At 42.0% G+C, this 21,007-nt stretch overlaps 1 protein-coding gene across 21 annotated transcripts in view; it reads right to left on the reverse strand.

The window, feature by feature from the left end:
• The window catches only part of LOC140728384 (PTB domain-containing engulfment adapter protein 1-like), a 383,776-nt gene that overhangs the window by 96,005 nt on the left and 266,764 nt on the right, over positions 1-21,007 (reverse strand). For all 21 annotated transcript variants that reach the window (XM_073047019.1, XM_073047016.1, XM_073047013.1 and 18 more), the window contains one exon: positions 9,790-9,861. In XM_073047019.1, the coding sequence (XP_072903120.1) occupies positions 9,790-9,861 (72 nt within the window). The remainder of the gene's footprint in view (positions 1-9,789; positions 9,862-21,007) is intronic.

Genomic DNA, 21,007 nt, shown 5'->3' on the forward strand with positions numbered 1-21,007 from the left:
GCATATGCAAGTTGTTTTTAACCCACACTTAGTTGCTTTCCCTGGTTATTGAGCTTCTCTTTTTCTGCAGTCCAGTGTCGTGCGTCACATGTGTGCTGACATCGTGTGACTGTTGTATTTTTTCAGCGTAGCTTGTGCTGCATCAGTGACCAACTAGATTAGATAAGAGTACAGATCATCACAAACATCAATATACGGCACTCGCCGGTGATATCCTGCAAGGTAGCTAGCTAGCATGGCGGAGGCTCCATGAAAGAAGGTGAAAACATACAAATTCCATCCCGAATGGGAAGAGGATTTTCTATTTCCCTTGGTGCAAGACAAGTGTGCATGTATGTTGTGCCACCAAACACAAGCACTGACTAAAAGAGGGAATCTGGAGCAGCACCACAACACTAACCACCAGAAATTTAAAGACACCTGCCCCCCAAAGAGTGCAATCCTTGCCAGGGAAGTTGATGAGCTGAAATCAGGGAATCACAAAACATGCTGCTGAAAATAAGGCTGCTATTGAATCATCATTTCATGTAAATCACCTTTTGGCTAAACACAAGAAGCCTTTTACAGATGGCGATTTATTCAAGGAAGCAATGGCCATTACCGCAGAGACTGTTTTTAATGACTTTAAAAACAAAAACGACATCAAACCACAATACATAATAAACCACTTGGCCCTGCAACAGTGACAAGGAGGGTGGAGTCACTGTCAGAGGATGTGGATCAACAAGTGTTGAAGGACTTGTCACTCTGTGAATATTTTTCAGTACAGTTCGATGAATCCCTGGATGTAATGCAAACAGCTCAGCTTGTTGTATTTGTCAGAATGGGTTTCCAGGATTTTACAACAAAGGAGGACTTCCTCACTCTTTTGCACTTAAAGGAGAGAACATTTACAATGAGTTTAAAAAATACGTCCGTGAACATGACATCCCCATTCATAAACTGGTGGCGAATACTATTGATCGGGCCCCAGCAATGCATGGTGTGTGCGTTGGTTTTATAGCATTGTGCCGTAATGACCCAGATTTTCCTAACTTCCTGGATTATCACTGTGTGATTCATCAGCAGGCCTTGGCTGGGGAGGTCGTGGACTTTTCTCATGTAATGACACTGGTGGTCAAACTGATGAACTTGATTCGAGCAAAAACGCTTCAGCACCGCTTATTCAAAGCGTTATTGGATGAGCTCGATGCCGCTTACGGAGACATAATTCTTCGTGCTGATGTTCGGTGGCTGAGTGGCAAAGTGCTGCAACGATTTGTTGACTTGCTGCCTGAGATAAAGACTTTTCTGTCGACAAGAAATGAGGAGCACGAGGAACTGGCAGATGATGCGTGGCTACTGGATTTAGGGTTTCTGATAGACCTAATGGCTAAATTAAACACACTTAACAATGAGCTCATGGGAAAAGACCGACACCTGCCCCACACGATAAGCGCAGTAAGTGCGTTTAAGGCCAAGCTCGGTGTTTGGATTTCAAGTTTAAAGAACGGGAGGCTGACACACTTTCCCAACTTGGAAAAAATGTTACAGGCCATCAAGGCAAAAAATGCTTTTCGCCCTGAGCAGTACTGTGCTTACCTAGACAAACTGGTAATAGAGTTCGATCAGTGTTTTGGGGAGTTAAACGTCATGAAAGATATTGCCGCATTTATTTCAAACCCATTTCTGCCGATCAATATAGAACAGACAGCAGCCAAATTCCAACAAGTATTTAGTGTGCCAAGTGATATTGAAATGGAAATAATTGATTTGCAAAATGATATTGAGCTTAAAGCAAGATCAAGGGACGGTGACTTTTGGGGGCTCGTCAGCAGGGAGAAGCTTCCTCATCTCACCACATGTGCACTAAAAGTCATTGCCTACTTTGGCTCAACTTATTTGTGTAAAATTGCATTTTCACAGATGAAAATTATTAAATCTGTGCACAGGAGCTGTCTTACTGACAGACACCTCACAGACTGTCTCAGACTGGCTGTCTGTAGTTATGAGCCAAATTTCAAGTAACTAGCAGAAAATATTCAGCCACAGTCATCACACTGAGTGCAACAGTCAATTTTTATTCATTTATTTTTCGTGTTGGAATAAAATTAAATAATGAAACTTAGAATTAAAGGTATGAAGTATTGTAATATTCTTAAAGAAAGACAGCTATGGCCTGTTTGATATGCTAGCTACACTGTTTTCTTGGTTGAACTAATTTGAAAGTTTGACAAAAACATTTTATGTAATTCCAATACAATTAGCCCAAATAAAAGGCCTCAAATTGGAAGTACAATCTGAATTGATTTTTCTCTAAACGATTTAGTAGGTAGATCTTGCCTTTCACTAAGGCCGAGGTAGGAGATCTTGGGCTTAAAAAGGTTGGTGACCATAGTATAGGAGGATACCAGAGCTGTCATTTTTTTAAAAACAGAGTGGTGGGTGCATGGAACTCCCTGCCAGGGGTGGTGATAGGGGCAGATATATTAAGGGCATTGAAGAAACTCTTAAGATAGGCACAGGGATAATAGAAAAATAGAGAGCTATGTAGGAGGGAAGGGTTAGATTAATGTTAGAGTAGGTTAAATTGTCGGTACAACATCGTGGGCCAAAGGCCCTGTACTGTGTTGTAATGCTCTATATTCCATTTTTTCTGATGCAGGTGATCTGCCCCCTCCCACCCAAAGCTCTCATGTGGCGATTTAAGTTTCCACTTTCCATCTCTCATCTGATAATATCTCATCACATTTTATTTTATGAGCTTTCAGAAGGAGAACACCTTTTTGTCAGTGACGTGCTGAGCTCCAAGAGCTTTTCCTCTTTCTTTCATCTCTGTGGGTTGATCTATAGTTCATGTTCTCATCATAAACTGCCAAAGAACCACCAAATACTTTACGCCTGACAATTGAGAAAATGCAGATCAGTATGAATGATGTTGATTTTTACAAACATTTCAGCACCAATCAATAATGTGCAAAAGCCTCATGACAAACATTAATCAATAAAAATATACATTTTACATTCTCTTCATTAACTGCTAGCAGCTATTTGGTCTTTTTATAATTTCTACATTGCATCATCATTCCATACTACTGAGTGAAAGGTAAAATGTTGTCTTAAAAACACAATTTCTTAAGAATAAGTTTGTAAATTCTGTCACTTGGGGCTGTCATGAAACAGGCAGCCTTGATGGGTAATGAAATTTCACAGAGGCACAATGAAAACCGTAACTCTATCCAATGACACATTCATCTGACTAATGAGTAATGAGCTGAATCTTATAACCTTGGGTGCATTATATGTAACTGGTGGGCCCAGGTCTCCTTAGGTCCATCTGCAGGGAGGGGTACGTTCTTGCTGGCTACAGCACATTGATCTCTAATAGCATAAGCTGAGAGAACGAAGGGCTTCCTACAAACTCAGGACACCCAACCCCTTTGAGCTTCAACAGCTAGAGGTCTGCCTCCAGCTTTGACAGCTATAAAACTATGGGGGAATTTTATTAGCTTTTGAACATCTTTGACATTCAGGGATTTCTCAAGACCATACTGAATTTCAACTATTTTTCATTTTTGTTTAAAACCACCTAAAAAGTTATAAATAATTAAAATGTTAATTTAAACAGAATTATTTTTGAAAAATGAACTGCTCTCCCTTTGACTAATATCTGCCACCACTGAAATCAATGGGACATTCATCTCAGTCTAATATGACGGAGGACATTGGATGGAATTCACTAACCTAAACACTGGAAAATCAGAACAAGCTGGAGTTCATCACATAACTTCATAATAACCAGCACAAGTGTGTTCTGACAGCAAACTATAAAAACTGCAAATGTGGGAAATATGAAAGAAAAACAAAAGAAAATTCTGTAAACACTCAACAGGTTAGAAAGCATCCATGGAAAGCGAAACAGAGCTGAAATTTCTGCTTCTGGAAAAGGGTGCCTGACCTGTATTGTTAACTATTTATTTTCCAGAGATGCTACCTGACCTACTGAGTGTGCTCAGCATTTTCTGCCTTTACCTCAGCGCACTGGTGTAAGGAATAACCTGTTGCTGTTTCCATTAAAATTAGGACTACTGCACTAATCAGGAAACAATGTTGGAGCTTTCTAAAGCTCTGGCTAGGCTGCATTTGAAGTATTGTATTCAATTCTGATAGGAAGGATGTGGAAGCCACGGAGAGGGTGTAGAAAAGGTGCTGCAAGTATCAGAAGGCAGGTATTATAAGGAGATGCTGGACAAACTAGACTTGTTTTCTCTGGAGCAGTGGAAGCTGAAGGGAGACTTATAGAAGTTTATAATATTATGAGAGGTGTAATTTTAAGGTGCTTGGATGTAGGTACGAAGGGGGATGTTAGAGGTAAGTTTTTCACAGAGAGGGGGATGGGTGCGTGGAGTGAACTGCAAGTGAAGGTGGTAGAGGCAGATACAATAGGGTCTTTTAAGAGACTTTTAGATAGGTACGTAGAGCTCAGAAAAAGAGGGCTATGCTGTAGGGAAATTCTCAGCAGCTGCTAGAGTAGGTTACATGGTTGGCATAATGTTGTGGGCTGAAGGGCCTGTAATGTGCTGCAGATTTCCATGTTTCTATGTAAATGGAGTGGCCAGCCAGAATGACTCTCTCAAGATCAAAATGACTGGAGGGCATATACACCCTATCCTCATTATATGCGCCTTCACAGTTATGCGAGGAACCTATTTTTACCAACGTCTCCTTATATGCGTCCAAAAGTCACAGTTATGCAAGGAGCACTGCTTTCCCACCAATAGAAGTCACGTGCGCACGTCTCACACCCGCCAGTCTCACATTGGTTTTGGCAACGTATGGATGTGCAACCTTGCGCTCTTAAACTTTTGTTGTTTTTACATACATTGCAGTGATTTTGTGCTTGAAATATTTAACTATGCCTCCTAAGCATCCGATGTCAAGTCCTGGGCCATCAGCCAAGCAGCAGAGAACCGCTTTAACACTTGAAAAAAAGTGGGAAATTATAAACAAGGCAGTGTCAGATGAGACCGGGCTTTTCTGGAAGCGTATGCCGAAACATACTTACATAAGTAAGAATGAAAAAATTGCGTCAGGTTTCGAAGCAGCAAAGGATAGACTGACTTTGCTTATGTGTTCCAATGCAGAAGAAGACTGTAAGATGAAGCCTCTCTTAGTTTACCATTCACTAAACCCCCGTGCTCTTAAGGGTTTGAGTAAGAATCTGCTTCCTGTCCACTGGGCAGCTAACAAGAAAGCATGTGTCACTGGTCAAATCTTTGAAGGGGATTGGTTTGCTAATCATTTTGATGTTGAGGCTGAACGCTACTGCCGGGAACAGAATCTTGCCTTTAAAGTTCTATAGTTGCTTGACAATGCGCCAGCCCATCCTAAACATTTGGACAGCAGTCATCCTAACTTAACAGTGCGTTTCCTGCTGCCTAACGCAACATCGCTGATTCAACCACTCGACCAAGGTGTGATATCCACATTCAAGGCGTATTTTTTACGGCGAACTATCTCTCAGATGCTGCAAGCAACAGATGATTTTGAAAATCCCGGGAGATTACCAACGGTGGGGGAATGGTGTAAGTCCTTCAACATCAGACATGCCATCAACAACACTGATGAATCCTGGAAAGAGGTCAGGTCTGTGAGAGCTCTGTGAGTTTTCCTTCACCCCTTGCTGTCCTTGATGATCCTGACGACACACAACCATCCACCTCATCCATGTAAAGCTGCCCAACACCACAACAAGCACTCATCTCCCGGAGCCAACACACCTGCCACTGTTGGTGAGTACTGTACACCTTAGTATGTTAACTTTCTATGATTTATTACATTGCATATTACCTTAAATTGATGAAATATAATATGAATGTTGCCTTGTGGTACTGCTTTTGTGTCGTATTGGTATGAAAATGTGAATAAGTTACAGATACAGCATTCTGGCAAGCAGGATGGCCACTGCTACACGGGTGTGTTTAAACTAAATAGTGGGGTGGGGGGGGAGGAGATGAACTGGAAATATAAGGATGGAGTTAAAGGGAAAGAGAGAATAAGAGAAGTTAAGCAAGACAACAGAATTAATGGGGCAGAAAGCTCAGGAAAGGATTGGAGAGTATGGCCAAGCGCAATAGGAATCAGTGTGAGAGGTAAGGGGAGTAATGGATTTAAAGTATTATATACAAATGCACTAAGTATAAGAAATAAGGTGGATGAGCTTGAGGCACAGTTGGAAATTGGCAAGTATTATATTGTAGGAATAACAGAGACATGGCTGCAAGAGGACCAGGGCTGGGAAATGAATATTCAAGGGTATATATCCTATCGAAAGGACAGACAGGTGGGCAGAGGGGGTGGGGTGGCTCAGTTGGTGAGGAATGAAATTCAGTCCCTTGTGAGGGGTGACATAGAATCAGGAGATGTAGAGTCAGTATGGATAGAACTGAGAAATTGTAAGGGTGAAAAGACCCAAATGGGAGTTATCTACAGGCCCCCAAATAGTAGCTTGGATATAGAGTGCAAGTTGTTATGGGGGATTTCAACATGCAGGTAGACTGGGAAAATCAGGTTGGTACTGGACCCTAAGAAAGGGAGTTTGTGGAGTGCCTCCAAGATGGATTCTTAGAACAGCTTGTACTGTAGCCTACTAGGGAGAAGGCAATTCTGGATTTAGTGTTGCGTAATGAACTGGATTTGATAAGGGAACTCGAGGTAAAGGAGCCATTAGGAGGTAGTGACCATAATATGATAAACCTTAATCTACAATTTGAGAGGGAGAAGGGAAAATCGGAAGTGTCAGTATTACAGTTGAACAAAGGGGATCTATGGACCAATGAGGGAGGGGCTGGCCAAAATTGACTGGAAGGATACCCTAGCAGGGATGACAGTGGAACAACAATGGCAGGTATTTCTGGGAATAATACAGAAGGTGCAGGATCAGTTCATCCCAAAGAAGAAGAAAGATTCTAAGGGGAGTAGGGGGCAACCATGGCTGACAAGGGAAGTCAAGGACAGTATAAAAATAAAAGAGAAGTATAACATAGCAAAAATGAGCAAGCTATCCAAGAACATAAAGGAGGATAGTAAAAGCTTCTTTAGGTATGTGAAGAGGAAAAAATTAGTTAAGACCAAAGTTGGGCCCTTGAAGACAGAAACGGGTGAACTTATTATGGGGAACAAGGAAATGGCAGGCGAGTTGAACAAGTACTTTGGATCTGTCTTCACTAGGGAAGACACAGACAATCTCCCAGATGTAATAGTGGCCAGAGGACCTAGGGTAACAGAGGAACTGGAGGAAATTCACATTAGGCAGAAAATGGCATTGGGTAGACTGATAGGACAGAAGGCTGATAAATCCCCAGGGCCTGATGGTCTGCATCCCAGGGTACTCAAGGAGGTGGTTCTAGAAATCGTGGACGCATTGTTAATCATTTTCCAATGTTCTATAGATTCAGGATCAGTTCCTGAGGATTGGAGGGTAGCTAATGTTATCCCACTTTTTAAGAAAGGAGGGAGAGAGAAAACAGGGAATTATAGACCAGTTAGCCTGACATCAGTGGTGGGGAAGATGCTGGAGTCAATTATAAAAGATGAAATAGCAGCACATTTGGATAGCAGTAACAGGATCGGTCCAAATCAGCATGGATTTACGAAGGGGAAATCATGCTTGACTAATCTTCTGGAATTTTTTGAAGATGTAACTATGAAAATGGACAAGGAAGAGCCAATGGATGTAGAATACCTGGACTTTCAGAAAGTCTTTGATAAGGTCCCACATAGGAGATTAGTGGGCAAAATTAGAGAACATGGTATTAAGGGTAGGGTACTGACATGGATAGAAAATTAGCTGGCAGTCAGGAAACAAAGAGTAGGGATTAACAGGTCCCTTGCAGAATGGCAGGCAGTGGCTAGTGGGGTACCGCAAGGCTCGGTGCTGGGACCACAGCTATTTACAATATACATTAATGATTTAGATGAAGGGATTAAAAGTAACATTAGAAAATTTGCAGATGACACAAAGCTGGGTGGCAGTGTGAAATATGAGGAGGATGTTAGGAGAATGCAGGGTGACTTGGACAGGTTGGGTGAATGTGCAGATGCATGGCAGATGCAGTTTAATGTGGATAAATGTGAGGTTATCCACTTCAGTGGCAAGAACAGGAAGGCAGATTACTATCTGAATGGTGTCAAGTTAGGAAAAGTGGAAAGTGTTCTTGTACATCAGTCACTGAAAGTAAGCATGCAGGTAAAGCAGGCAGTGAAGAAAGCTAATGGCATGTTGGCCTTCATTACAAGGGAAGTTAAGTATAAGAGCAAAGAGGTCCTTCTGCAGTTGTACAGGGCCCTGGTGAGACCCCACCTGGAGTACTCTGTGCAGTTTTGGTCTCCAAATTTGAGGAAGGATATTCTTGCTATTGAGGGAGTGCAGTGTAGATTTACAAGGTTAATTCCTGGGATGGCGGGACTGTCATATGTTGAAAGATTGGAGCGACTGGGCTTGTATACACTGGAATTTAGAAGGATGAGAGGGGATATGATTGAAACATATAAGATTATTAAGGGATTGGACATGCTAGAGGCAGGAAACATGTTCCTGATGTTGTGGGGAGTCCAGAACCAGAGGCCACAGTTTAAGAATAAGGGGTAGGCCATTTAGAACGGAGTTGAGGAAAAACTTTTTCACCCAAAGAGTTGTGGATCTGTGGAATGCTCTGCCGCAGAAGGCAGTGGAGGCCAATTCTCTGGATGCTTTCAAGAAAGAGTTAGATAGAGCTCTTAAAGATTGCAGAGTCAAGGGATAGGGGGATAAAACAGGAACAGGGTACTAATTGTGGATGATCAGCCATGATCACAGTGAATGGCGGTGCTGGATTAAAGGGCCGAATGGCCTACTCCTGCACCTACTGTCTATAAAACATATTTAGGAAGCCCTCCAGAACGCATCCCTGTTTTCTCCATTTAAATAATTATTCACATTATGCGTCGACTGTGAGGAACGTATCTCCCGCATATAACAAGGATAGGGTGTATTTAAAGTAAGGAGGGGAAAGTTCAAAGGAGATATGTGGGGCGAGCTTTACAAAATAGAGAGTGGTCAGTACCTGGAATACATCGTCAGGAGTGGTCGCAGTATTCATTAGAGCTATGTAAGTGGCCCCTAGATAGTCATATGAATATGCAGAGATTGGAGGATTATGGGCCATGTGCAGGTAGAAGGGATTAAGTGACATTAGTTTAATTATTTCAGAACAATATCTTGGGCCAAAGGGACTGTTCTTGTGCTACAGAGTTCTATGATCTATTTGACAGGGAAAAATTAAACCTTTGAAAACAGTCAATGTTAGTACATTAAGTCCAGTTTTGGGATTCAGGATTTCACTCTAAATTTTTATGCTTCTGACCTACATCCTTGCAAATTATTGGATTCACATTATTGCCTTCAGATTCCTATAAAAGAAAAAAAATAAGAAATGCATTTATTTATTTGGATGAAGGAGATGAGCTATTGATGCATGAAGTGAAAGTTAATGAGCAGCTAAATTGTGGGAAAATTATTGCTTTACTAATTAATTGCAATCAAAGTCTAACATCGTATTTCTTCCTGAAAAAATTGCATTAATTAAGCACCTCGACACATTCGAACTCTGACAGTTAAGGAGTTGGCTATTTTCCTGATTGATTTTAAATGCACACACATCCAGTAACCAGTTAGGGGCATCAGTGGGCCAAGGAAGCGGTTAACTTCCGCCTCAGTGAGAAATATATCAGGCAAGATTTACAGGAGTAGTAAATTAAGTTAACTTGTACCTTGAGTTTGCGAACAGCATCCTTTGCACTTTCAGTACCCTTTGGTTGTTCGACTTCAGCATTGCCAAGGAACTGAAAGAGATCATTGTAATTATTAAAAAACTGACCATTTTTATGCATGAAAACATAACATTCACCTTTGAATCATTAGGTAACATTCATTCAATTCTCATCTGGTATGATACAGGTAATCATTCTCTAACACATTTATTAAAATAACTAATATAGAAAAACAACAATTTTCAGCAAAGATTTTTTTAATTACAGATTTTGAATGCCTGAATTATGGACAGAACATACATGTGAATGAGTGTTTCAGAGGCCAGAGGGATGTGTCTACCGGCTGCTGTGGGCATTTTCCGCTGGGAGGAAACCGCAATTTCCATGTGCCTTCTCTGTGAGCTGCAACAATTGGAGGCTGGGTCAAACTGGGCAGATCTTATGGAATCAGTGAGCTCTCTGCTCCCTCTGCTGTAACCGCTGTTTCTGTAATTCTCTCCCACACATTGTTTTTCTCCATTCCTGACTAGTGAGCAGCTTGGTTTTCAAGCTCTTTCAAGATGGATAACCCGAGGACTGCCTGTACCCTTTTTGGAAGGTGTACCTAAATCACACAAAACAAAGCGCTTCACTAGTTCCAAAATATTGTAACTGCTTCCTCGGCCCTTCTATTTAATCACCTCATCTACTGATTGCTCTATTCTCCTTCCTGATGGTAATAATGAGAAGAGGGCATGTCCTGGGTGACGGGGATCCTTAATGATGGACACCACTTTCCTGAGGTAGTGATGGAGCTGACTAATTTTATAACAAGTCACTATGCTCTTCATGGTGCATCTGTAGATGTTTGAGTGTTTTAGGTGGCATGAACCAATAGCCGCTGTTTTGTCTTCTTTATCGTGCATCGATATGTCAGGGCTAGGTTAGGTCTACAGAGATACTGACACCCAGGAACCTGAAATTGCTCACGCTCTCCACTTCTGATCCATCTATGTGGATTGATTTGTGTTCCCTTGTCTTACCCTCTCTCTGAAGTCTACAATCAGCTCCTTGGTCTTACTGATGTTGAGAGCAAGGTTGTTGCAATGAAACTACTCAACTAGCTGGCATATCTTGCTCTTGTACACCCTCTCATCACCATCTGAAATTCTGCCAACAATTGAGCATGGATGCCATGCCACACCACCTCCAATGTGTCTCCTCTTGGACTGCGGCACAGGCAAGACCGTAGCATGAGACATGCTCCTTGCTACAACCAAACCCATGCAGCTCCCTTGCCGCTGGTCTCGCCAATACACCGCTGAACCAGAGTTGCAGTTTTTTACATTACCAATGTCCAACAGAGTCTTGCAAACCGCAGGAAAAATGCCCCAAGAAAATCACTGGTTGTTAAGCCTGCACACTGCCTTTGTGCAGCAAATCCAACTCCTTTCAATAGCAGGCAGCAACACGATCTGCACCAAATCAAGCCCTTCCAGTTCCTCCGCCAACGTGCAACTGGCTGATGGGGTACAACAGCAGTACCTAAAGTTCTTAATTTCCAGCATTATCTCATGGTTGTAAAAAAAAGACATTTTAAAAACACTATTGGTTGGCCTCAGAGAGGTCGTTGTGTCCAGTGTGCTGCCTCTTACTGGAAAGGGGAGTGAGCAACATGGCAGGCAAGCTTGCTGACCATTGAGGCCACTAAAGGAAGAGCAAAAGCATAAATTGTAAAGTATTTCGGGCTACTGACAGTTCCAGCTAAGTGGTCAAGTCCATTCTGGGCCACAACATAGGAACTGTGGTCCATTTTTGATCAGTTGCAAGACCCCACATCAGTACAACATCCAATCCAGAAAATAAAAGTGTTCCAAGTGGTTTATCTGGAACTATATTTTAAAAAAAGCTCTACTCTTTCAAAGTTCATAAATATCTAAAATACTTAGGCACATTTGCGCAAAGTTCTGAAGAGGATGTGCTTGACAAATGATCCATGCCTGTCAGTGCAGTAATGGCATAAGGGAGCTCTGGGTGACACAATGAGGGTAAATAAGGCCAATAGAAGACTCTGGTTCCCACTCCAGCAACTCTGGAACGTACTACAGAAGTTGCAGGAGCAGCAACAAGGGAATAAAAAATCCTGACTGATCACTTCTGTGGCACTACGTCCTGCTCCTACAAATAAGAAACTCAGAAACATCACTGCTGTATGCAGTGCCTTGTGCACTTATGTTTCACGGCTGTTTATCTTTCCCAGCTTGGGTATTTATTTAGAATGAAACAGAATCCATGCCAGCAACATTTGTTTGCACAGAAAGAAAATGGGATACTAACATTTAAACAAAAGCAATAATCTTGTCTACCTTTTAGCCTCTGAATTCACAAAGAAGTACAATGGAATTTAGTTTTCAAAAAATGCTTTAAAAAATGGTTGTTTTAGAATTAAAATGTAATTGATTCACATTATTTTAGTGATTAAATATATGCAATCAAAGTCATTCTTCTTTGGACAAACTTAGGTAAGTACGAAAAATCAGATCAGAAATAGAAAAAACAAAAGGTTTATATGAATTGATAACGTTGAGAAAAAATGCTGGAGCAAATAAACAAATACTTTGGTTTTGTCTTCATGGAATAATACACAAGTAACTGCAGAAAAGGTATGGATCAAGATGCTCAGAAAAAGGAGGAATAAGAGAAAATTCCTCATGTTTAAACAATAGTGCTAGTAGTATTAACGGATAAAATTTGATAAATCCATAGAACCTCATAAACAGCATCTCTAAAACAGAAAACCAGGGGAACAGTGGATGCAACACACACAAAATTCTGGGGGAACTCAGCAGGCCAGGCAGCATCTAAAAGTAAACAGTCAACATTTCAGGTCGGGACTCTTCATCAGGACCGATGAAGGGTCTCAGCCTGAAATGGCGACTGTCCATGCTTTTCCATAGATGCTGCCTGGCCTGGAAAGTTCCCCGAGAATGTTGTAGTGTGTTGCTTGGATTTCAAGCATCTGCAGAATTTCTCTTCTTTGTGAAACAGTGGATGCATTGGTTGTCACTTTGCAAAATTCAATAGATTATGGAATGGTTGCTGCAGATTGAAGATTGCCAAAAGGAACACCTCTATGTAGTGAAAGGAGAAAGAAAGAGAAAAATTTCACACATATTTGTTAGTTTATTGTCAGTGCAATAAAAACTCTAGAATTTATTATGCAGGTTGTGGTAACAGGAATCTTCGAAAATATCAACAGAGTTTAAACAAGTCAACATCGATTTGTGAAAGGGAAATCACATAGACATAGGGAATCTGGATCTTCAGAAGGCCTTGACAGAAGTCTCATGTAAGAAGTTAGTATGCAAAGTTAAAGCTGAGTTTACTGACATATGCACATGCTGTCAGAATGTCATATCCACATGTATACACAGGTGCAAAGAAAATCGTATTTGCAACAACTTTGCAGGCACATAGCACCGTAAGAACCATTCACAAGAACAAAATAAAATTAATCTTAAACTATTCATATTTTCTGCAGGAAAGAACATGGGATAGACTCATGAATGTTATATAGATAGATAGATAGATACTTTATTCATCCCCATGGGGAAATTCAACTTTTTTTTCCAATGTCCCATACACTTGCTGTAGCAAAACTAATTACATACAATACTTAACTCAGTAAAAAAATATGATATGCATCTAAATCACCGTCTCAAAAAGCAATAATAGCTTTAAAAAGTTCTTAAGTCCTGGAGGTAGAACTGTAAAGCCTAATGGCATTGGGGAGTATTGACCTCTTCATCCTGTCTGAGGAGCATTGCATCAATAGTAACCTGTCACTGAAACTGCTTCTCTGTCTCTGGATGGTGCTATGTAGAGGATGTTCAGAGTTATCCATAATTGACCGTAGCCTACTCAGCGCCCTTCGTTCAGCTACCGATGTTAAACTCTCCAGTCCTTTGCCCACGACAGAGCCCGCCTTCCTTACCAGCTTATCAAGACGTGAGGCGTCCCTCTTCTTAATGCTTCCTCCCCAACACGCCACCACAAAGAAGAGGGCGCTCTCCACAACTGACCTATAGAACATCTTCAGCATCTCACTACAGACATTGAATGATGCCAGCCTTCTTAGGAAGTACATTCGACTCTGTGCCTTCCTGCACAAGGCATCTGTGTTGGCAGTCCAGTCAAGCTTCTCGTCTAACTGTACTCCCAGATACTTGTAGGTCTTAACCTGCTCCACACGTTCTCCATTAATGATCACTGGCTCCATATGGGGCCTAGATCTCCTAAAGTCCACCACCATCTCCTTGGTCTTGGTGATATTGAGACGCAGGTAGTTTGAGTTGCACCATATCACAAAGTCCTGTATCAGTTTCCTATACTCCTCCTCCTGTCCATTCCTGACACACCCCACTATGGCCGTGTCATCAGCGAACTTCTGCACATGGCAGGACTCTGAGTTATATTGGAAGTCTGATGTGTACAGGGTGAACAGGACCGGAGAGAGTACGGTTCCCTGCGGCGCCCCTGTGCTGCTGACCACCGTGTCAGACCTACAGTCTCCCAACCGCACATACTGAGGTCTATCTGTCAAGTATACAGATAGATATTGATACAGATTGAAAATTGATTGATGTACGGAAACAGGCTGGGATTAGATTAGATTCTGGATGGTAGGAGTTGTACTCCAGAGTCAGTATTGGGCCTCAGCTTTTCACAACATTTAAGAATAACTTAGATGATGGAGTTAAATGTGATATTTAGAAACACAGAAAACCTACAGCACAATACAGACACTTCGGCCCACAAAGCTGTGCCGAACATGTCCTTACCTTAGAATTACCTAGGGTTACACATAGCCCTCTATTTTTCTGAGCTCCATGTACCTATCCAGGAGTTTCTTAAAATATCCCATCGTATCTGCCTCCACCACCGTCACTGGCAGCCCATTCCATGCACTCACTACTCTTTACATAAAAAACTTACCCCTGACATCTCCTCTGTATCTACTCCCCAGCACCTTAAAACTGTGCCCTCTCGTGCTAGCCATTTCAGCCCTGAGAAAAAGCCTCTGACTATCCACACGATCAATGCCTCTCATCATCTTATACACCTCTATCAGGTCCCCTCTCATCCTTCATCACTCCAAGGAGAAAAGGCTGAGTTTACTCAAACTATTTTCATAAGGCATGCTCCCCAATCTGGGCCACATCCTTGTAAATCTCCTCTGCACCCTTTCTATAGTTTCTGCATCCTTCCAATAGGGGGGCAACCAGAACTCAGCACAGTACTCCAAGTGGGGTCTGACCAGGGTCCTATATAGCTGCAACATTACCTCTCAGCTCCTAAACTCAAACCCACAATTGATGAAGGCCAATGTACTATATGCTTTCTTAACCACAGAGTCAACCTACGCAGCTGCTTTGAGAGTCCTATGGATTCGGACCCCAAGATCCCTCTGATCCTCCACACTGCCAACATTCTTACCATTAATACTATCTTCTGCCATCATATTTGACCTACCAAAATGACCCACCTCACACTTATCTGGGTTGAACTCCATCTGCCACTTCTCAGCCCAATTTTGCATCCTATCAATGTCCCACTGTAACCTCCACACTATCCACAACATCTCCAACCTTTGTGTCATCAGCAAATTTACTAAACCATCCCTCCACTACTTTATCCAGGTCATTTATAAAAATTACAAAGTGTAGGGGTCCCAGAACAAATCCCTGAGGCAAAGCAATGGTTACCAACCTCCATGGAGAATATGACCCATCTACAGCTACTCTTTGCCTTCTGTGGACAAGCCAGTTCTGGATCCACAAAGCAATGTCCCTTTGGATCCCATGCCTCCTTACTTTCTCAATAAGCCTTGTATGGGGAATCTTGTCAAATGCCTTACTGAAATCCATATTCACTACATCCACTGCCCTACCTTCATCAATGTGTTTAATCACATCGACAAAAAATTCAATCAGGCTCGTAAGGCACGATCTGCCTTTCACAAAGCCATGCTGACTATTCCTAATCATATAATGCCTCTCCAAATGTTCATAAATCCTGCCTCTCAGGATCTTCTCCATCAACTTACCAACCACTGAAGTAAGACTCATTGGTCTATAATTCCTGGGGTATCTCTACTCTCTTTCTTGAATAATGGAACAACATCCACAACCCTCCAATCCTCCGGAACCTCTCCCGTCCCCATCGATGATTCAAAGATCATTGTCAAAGGCCCAGCAATCTTCTCCTTTGCCTCCCATGGTAGCCTGGGGTACATCTCGTCTGGTCCCGGTGACTTATCCAACTTGATGCTTTCCAAATGCTCCAGCACATCCTCTGTCTTAATATCTACATACTCAGGCTTTTCAGACCGCTGTAAGTCATCCTTACAATCGCCAACGACCTTTTCCGTAGTGAATACTGAAACAAAGTACTCATTAAGTACCTCTGCTATCTCCTCCGGTTCCAGACACACTTTTCCACTGTCACACTTGATTGGTCCTACATTTAATCAATGACAACTTAGACATGGGTGAAATTGTGAGTTGTAGGGTGGGTACAAATGTGTTTCCAAGGTAACTCAGATAAGGTGAGGAAGTGGATAAATGCAGTAAAGTGAATGGATTGTGAAGTTACTTCACCCTAAGAGGAAGAACAGAAAGAATGGTGACTAATTGGGAAATGCTAATGGACAGAGGAATCTGGGTGTCAGTGTACACAAGTCACTGAAAGGGAGTGTGCAGGTGCAAGGAGCAATGAAGACAACAAATAGTATATTAGCTTTTATTAAGTACAAGAGCATGGATATCCTACTACAATTATATAGCACCTAAGTGGACCACACCTGGAGTAGCATGTATTATTCTGGCCTTTAAATCCAAGATACACTAGTGCAGCAGAAGATGCTACTAAACCAATTTCTAGGCTGGCAGGACTATGATACAAGGAGAGACCATAAGACATAGGAGCAGAATTAGGCCATTCAGCCCCTCCAGTCTGCTCTGCCAGTCCATCATGGCTGATCCCAGATCCCACTCGATCTCATACACCTGCCTTCTTGCCATATCCTTTGATGCCCTGACCAATCAGGAAACTATCAAATTCCACTTTAAATATACCTATGGACTACACCTATCCACCATAGTCTGCGGCAGAGCATTACAGATTCACTACTCACTGGATAAAAGAATTCCTCCCTACCTCTGTTCTAATAGTTTGCCCCTCAATTTTGAGGCTGTGCCCTCTGGTTCTGGATACTCCAATCATAGGAAACATCTTCTCCATATCCTCCTTATCTAGTCCTTTCAACATTCGCTAAGTTTCAATGAGATCCCCATCCCCAATCCCCATAAATTCCAATGAGTACAGGCTTGAAGCTGCCAAATGCTCCTCATACATTAATCCTTCACTCCTGGAATCATCTTCGTGAACCTCCTCCGGACTCCTTCAAATATCAACACATCCTTTCTGAGATATGGGGCCCAAACCTGTTGACAATTCTCCAAATGAAGCCTGACTAGTGTCTTATAAAGCCTCAGCATTATCTCCTTGATTTTTATATTCTATTCCCCTTGAAATAAGTGCCAACATTGCATTTGCCTTCTTTACCACAGACTCAACCTGTAAATTAACCTTCTGGGAGTCTTGCAGAGAGCTAAGTCTCTTTGCACTTGAGTAGAGGTTAGATCTATTCAGCCTGTATTTACAAAGTTTTAGAAGAATGACAGGGGCTCCTACTGAAACTCAAAATTCAAAGTGGGCTTGTCAGGCTGAATGCATACAGGTGATGTCATGGGCAGTAATATCTAGCAAAAGCAGTCACAATGCCTAGAAATGAAAGGAAGAAGAATTTCTTCACTCAGAGGTAGTGAAACTATTCTACCTTCCATGGCAGAAAATGGACAGATTTTTTGACAGGGAAGAACACTACGTGTATGGGGAGATAACTGAAAGATGGTTTCACAATAAAGGATGAGCCACGATAAACAGTCTCAAGAGGCTGTTTGCCCTACTCATCTTCCCATTTTTCCACACTGCTATGTTTCTGTAACAAAACTGCAAAATGCTTCACATTTTGCCAGACTTCAATAATTACCTTAAGGAGTGCAGAACAGTTATTACCTAAATCCAATTTCCCTGCAATATAGTTCAATCAAATGTCAGTATAGTGACCAATCTAACACGGTGGTCCATGGCAACCCCTACTGCCTCATATCCCACCTGGGTAGCCTCCAACCTGATAGCATGAACATCGATTTCTCTGACTTCCAGTCATTTCTCTCCCCCCCCCCACCCCTCCCCCATTCTGGCTCCCCTCATACCCCTTCTCTTCTCCTCACCTACCTATCACCTCCCTCCAGTGCCCTCCCTCCTTCCTTTTCTCTCATGGTCCACTCTCCTCTCTGATCAGATTCCTTCTTTTTCAGCCCTTTACCTTTTCTACCTACAACCTCCCAACATCTTCCTTAATCCACCCTCTCCTACCCACTTACCTTCCCCCTCACCTGGCTTCACCTATCACCTTGGACTGGCACCCCTTCACCTCCCCTACCATTTTTTGTAATTCAACTACAAGGCAATATTTTGGAAAAGCTTTTTCAAGTAGATAAAGAGTAAAAGACAGGTGAGAGTAGATATAGGACTGATAGAAAATGATGCTGGAGAAATTGTCATGGGAGATAAGGAGATAGCAGAGGAACTGAACGAGTATTTTGCATCAGTCTTCACTGAGGAAGACATCAGCAATATACCAGACATTCAAGGGTGTCAGGGAAGAGAAATATGCACAGTCACAATTACAACAGAGAAAGTACCCAGGAAGCTGAATAGTCTAAGGGTAGATAAATCTCCTGGACCAGATGGAATGCACCCTCGTGTTCTGAAGGAAGTAGCTGTGGAGATTGCGGAGGCATTAGCAATGATCTTTCAAAAGTCGATAGATTCTGGCCTGGTTCTGGAGGACTAGAATATTGCAAATGTCACTCCGCTATTTAAGAAGGGGGCAAGGAAGCAAAAAGAAAATTATAGACCTGTTAGCTTGACATCTGTGGTTGGGAATTTGTTGGAGTCGATTGTCAAGGATGAGGTTACGGAGTACCTGGAGGCAGATGACAAGATAGGCAGAACTCAGCATGGTTTCCTTAAAGGAAAATCCTGCCTGACAAACCTATTGCAATTTTTTGAGGAAATTACAAGTAGGCTAGACAAGGGAGATGCAGTGGATGTTGTGTATTTGGATTTTCAGAAGGTCTTTGACAAGGTGCCGCACATGAGGCTGCTAAACAAGAGCCCATGGAATTACGGGAAAGTTACATATGTGGATAGAGCATTGGTTGATTGGCAGGAAACAGAGTGGGGAAAAAAGGGATCCCATTTTGGTTGGAAGCTGGTTACTAGTAGTGTTCCACAGGGGTCTGTGTTGGGGCCGCTTTTTTTTACGTTGTATATCAACGATTTGGATTATGGAATAGATGGCTTTGTCACTAAGTTTGCTGATGATACAAATATAGGTGGAGGGGTTGGTAGTGCTGAGGAAACAGAGTCTGCAGAGAGACTTGGATAGATTGGGGGAATGGGCAAAGAAGTGGCAAATGAATTACAATGTCGGAAAGTGTACGGTCATGCACTTCGGCAGAAGAAATAAACGGGCAGACTATTATTTAAATGGGAAGAGAATTCAAAGTTCTCAATGTTGGCATTCATTTCTAGAAGATTCATTATGAATGTGAGAATTCACCGGGAATGAGAGGGTTAACATATGAGGAACATTTGACTGCTCTTGGACTGTACTCCTTGGAGTTTATAAGAATGAGGGGTGACCTCATAGAAACATTTCGAATGTTGAAAGGCATGGACAGAGTGGATGTGGCAAAGTTATTTCCTATGGTGGGTGAGTCTAGTACGAGAGGACATGACTTGAGGATTTCAGGGCAGAGATGCGAAAAAAAAATTTTAGCCAGAGGGTGGTGAATCAGTGGAATTTGTTGCCACGGGCGGCAGTGGAGGCCAAGTCATTGGGTGTATTTAAGGCAGAGATTGATAGGTGTCTGAGTAGTCAGGGCATCAAAGGTTATGGTGAGAAGGCAGGGGAATGGGAATAAAGGGAAGATTGGATCAGCTCATGATGAAATGCTGGAGTAGACTCGATGGGCTGAATGGCTGAGTTCTGCTCCTTTGTCTTATCGTCTCATGGTCTAAAAGTTTATATGGCTTTCTTTATTGTTTCATGACTGAATGTGAATGTAACAGAGTAATGTGAATGTGCTAGTCTCTGTTCACATCGCGTGAGCGAGGAGAGCTCACTTCAAGGTCTAGCCTATCCATGTTTGGAAGTTAAGCACGTGTTCCAAATGTGAGTACATCTCTTAGTTAAGATGAGATGTATTTATTCATATTTTTGATGTTATGTATAAGGTAGAGGGTGGTGGGATTCTAACATTATTTGTATTATTTTGTTTTAGAATTGCCACTACTGTACTGGTTTTGTATATTTTGTTTCAGCTAATTTCATACTGCATACCTAACAAGGGTGTGGTCTGAAGCTACGCTGAGATTGTAATGGCGGGAACTGTATTTTTTTTAATTCATGTTGTCATTTTTATTTAGATACCCTCCTTCTGCAAGAAAACATCTAAAGCAAATAAAGGAATTTAAGACCCGAAAAAGTATCTGTTGTCCTGCACGTGTATTTTTCCCAGGTTCCATAATGCTGATGTTTTATAAGGCATTGGTCAGACCTCACTTGGAGTATTGTGAGGCAAAGCTGGACCTCTTATCCAAGAAAAGATGCGCTGGTATTGGCGAGGGTCCTGAGGAGTTTCACAAGAATGAGCCCAGAAATGAACGGGTTAACATGTTAGGAGCTTTTGAAAGCTCTGGTTCTGTATACCCTGAAGTTTAAAATAATGAGGGGAAATCTCATTGAAACCCACCACATATTGAAAGGCCTACATAGAGTGGATGTGGAGAGGCTATTTCAAAATCAGATTCAAGTTTAGTATCACTGGCATACATCATGAATTTTGCTGGTTTCCAGCAGCAGCAGCATTCAATGTTTGTAGTGAGATGCTGATGTCTTAATAAGCTGGTAAGGAAGGCGGGCTCTGTCGTGGGCAAAGTACTGGAGAGTATAACATCGGTAGCAGAGCGAAGGGCGCTGAGTAGGCTACGGTCAATTATGGAAAACCCTGAACATCCTCTACATAGCACCATCCAGAGACAG

Source organism: Hemitrygon akajei, chromosome 5 (genome assembly GCF_048418815.1).
Source record: "Hemitrygon akajei chromosome 5, sHemAka1.3, whole genome shotgun sequence".
Taxonomy (NCBI): Eukaryota; Metazoa; Chordata; class Chondrichthyes; order Myliobatiformes; family Dasyatidae; genus Hemitrygon; species Hemitrygon akajei.